Source organism: Priapulus caudatus, unplaced genomic scaffold, assembly GCF_000485595.1.
Source record: "Priapulus caudatus unplaced genomic scaffold, Priapulus_caudatus-5.0.1 Scaffold928, whole genome shotgun sequence".
NCBI classification, from domain to species: Eukaryota; Metazoa; Priapulida; class Priapulimorpha; order Priapulimorphida; family Priapulidae; genus Priapulus; species Priapulus caudatus.
Window position 1 is genome coordinate 127051 of NW_014577989.1, and position 2923 is coordinate 129973.

General features: G+C 56.3%; 1 protein-coding gene across 1 annotated transcript; it reads right to left on the bottom strand.

The window, feature by feature from the left end:
- Window positions 1-192: 192 nt before the first annotated feature.
- On the bottom strand, window positions 193-1968 carry LOC106814464. The gene is made up of 5 exons (XM_014818780.1): window positions 1954-1968; window positions 1461-1608; window positions 1122-1211; window positions 613-800; window positions 193-384 (listed from the first exon to the last, which is right to left on the bottom strand). Exons 1-5 carry the CDS (start codon window positions 1966-1968, stop codon window positions 193-195), a joined length of 633 nt encoding a protein of 210 aa, XP_014674266.1.
- Window positions 1969-2923: the final 955 nt, after the last annotated feature.

The window sequence follows — 2923 nt, forward strand, 5'->3', positions numbered from 1 at the left end:
TCTGCCTCTCTCTTACTCTCTCCCCCCCCCCTCTCTCTCGCTCTGGCTCGGTCTCTTCATCGACACGGCAACGGGGGGTACGTAGCTTCTCGCGCTAGAGGGCGCGACTGTCGACTTCAGGAGGGACTGCGTTCTCGTTCACGCGGCGACGAGCGGGAACCCCCGGTGGCGCCCGCTCTCCCTCCCCACTCCTCAGTTGATCCAGGCGTAACTGAAGAGTCCGTTGGTGAGCCAGAGTGCGCACTGCTTCGCGTGGTAGTGCCTCGCTACCTCGACGCCGCCGCTCGCCCCCAGCAGCGCCGTACTCTCGGGAAACGTCCGCCACTGCGGCTCGCCGATCTTCCCCGTGCGCGCAAACTCGGCGACGACGTCGCGCATCGTGCGCTGGAACGCGAGGTCGGCGGCGGTCGGCCGCGCGACGAGGCGCGCGACGTCGCCGAAGAACGCCGACGTATCCCAGCCGTGCATCGCGTAGCGCGACAGCGTCGGTGTCATCCCGAACGCGTGGATCGGCGCCGACGGAGCGTGCGTGACGACGTAGCGCCACACGGCGGCGGCGCGCGCGTCGGCGGCGAGGCGGGCGACGACGTCGGCGGGGCAGGTGACGCGCACGTCGCTGCTCATCGACGTCAGCACGTAGTCGGGCTCGCGGCCCGCGCGCGGGTAGAGGGCGCTGGCGTTGTGCGCGAGGTCTCCGCCGAATGTTCCGAGCGTGGCGTTGATGTGAGCGTCGAGAGCCTTCCAGTCCCAGGCGCGCACGGCTGGGTCTGTAACCTCGTCGTTCTCCTGCGCCATGGTTCCTGTGCGGAGGCAAGAGGAGGAGAACGATGAGGAGAAGGAGAATGATGATGATGATGATGATGATGATGATGACGATGATGATAATGATGATGATGATGGTGATGAGGATGATGAGGAGGAGGAGGAGGAGAAGGAGGAGGGGGAGGAGGAAGATTATGTGAAGGAGAAGGAGGAGGAGGAAGAAGAAGAGAACGACGTGGACGGGGAGGAAGCGCACGAAGAAGCCGATGAAGAGGAGGAGAAGGAAGAGGCCGATGAGGAGGAGGAGGAGGAGGAAGAGGCCGATGAGGAGGAGGAGGCGGGGGAGATGAAAGACTCACCTATCAGCAGCGGAACATCGGGGTAAGTCTTCACCTTCAAGCCTTCCTCCTTCTCCCACAGCTCCAGTGGTGGCGCCGACACCAGCGCCCCTGTACGGTGCGAACGAGGAAAAGAGAATGCTATATATACGCACACAGCTCTCTCTCTCTCTCTGCAAGTTGTACTGCGTGCGTGCGTGCGTGTGTGTGCATGTGTGTGCGTCTGTACCGGCGTGCGTGCGTGCGAACGGGCGTGCGTGCGGGCGTGCGTGCGTGCGTGCGTGCGTGCGTCTGTACCAAATTCTGACAATAATTCGCGTCAACCGCCGCCGTCGTCGTCGCGTTAGTGGCGCCACCTACCGTCGACGACGATGATTGCACCGATGAAGACGTTCTTTGTCGGCAGGTCTAGCAGGTCGTCGGCTCCCCAGGACGGATACTCCGTCAGGGGCGTGGCGGTGTTCACCTCTGTCGCAGACTTGCCGTACAGACACTCGGCTGTGTCGCACTGTGATAAGAGCAAAGTGTATGTCGCCAATAATATATTTACATATCATATTAATATATATAATTATAATATATATATATATACAATAACGCCTACATAGATGTATAGAAAAATAACTTACCAGTTATATTATATATATAATAAGAGCTAATGTGCAATTCCCAGCTTCACGGACATTACAAATGGCGCCCAACAGTAAATTAGCATTACAGGTGGCGCGCTCACAGCAAATCAGTATTACGGGTGGCGCCCTCACGGTGTATCGCGAAATGTCTAGAAGGCAGTGCCAGGAGGAGGAATGGAGATGAGGGAGAAAGGAAGGAGGAAAGAGGGAGGAGGTTTTACGCGGCTGCTTCTCATCTCTATATTCTGTCAGGAAGACGAGGTTTGTCGGGCGCGCAGCTGTCTCTAGCGTCTTGTTCATGATGGAGGATCCGCTGCCTCATCCACGCCCTCTGGAACAATCCCTTCGCCATCGGCCCCGAGAGATGTCGCCAGGATAGAGCTCGCCCTCCGGAGCTCTGCCCAAATACGGTGACCTAGCGGGAAGAAAGGGATAGAGGTGATGACGCGGTCATCTAGCGGGAAAGATAGGGATAGAGGGATGACGCGCGTCATCCATAGCCGCGGAAGACAGGGATAGAGGGATGGACGCGGTATCACCTAGCGGGGAAGACAGGGATAGAGGATGACTGCGGTCATCTAGCGGTAAGACAGGGATAGAGGGATGACGCGGTCATCTAGCGGGAAGATAGGGATAGAGGGATGACGCGTCATCTAGCGGAGATAGGCGATAGAGGATGACGCGGTCATCTAGCGGGAAGATAGGGAATAGAGGGATGACGCGGTCAATCTAGCGCGAAGACAGGGATAGAGGGATGACGCGGTCATCTAGCGGGAGACAGGAGATAAAGCGGATAGATGGAGGGAGAGAGAATTGACACCAGGCATGCAGGCACATGTGACATATTGAATAATAGACTGATATTGTTATGATATATGTTATTCTCAGTTTTTAAATGATTTGATCTCATTGACTTTTTACCGATCGTGAAACAGAGGGAAGAGAGAAACCAAAGCCGATAGTGAGAACAAGAGAGAGAGAATGAGAGACGAGAGAGAATGAGGAGAGAGAAAGAGTGAGAGAGAGAGAGAAAGAGAGAAGAAGAGCACGAGAGAGAAGAGAGAGAGAGAGAAAGAGAGAGAGAGAGAGCACGAGAGAGAAGAGAGAGAGCACGAGATGAGAAGAGAGAGAGAGAGAGAGAGGAAAGAGAGAGAGAGAGAGAAGAGAGAGAGAGAGAGAGCGTGAGTGAAA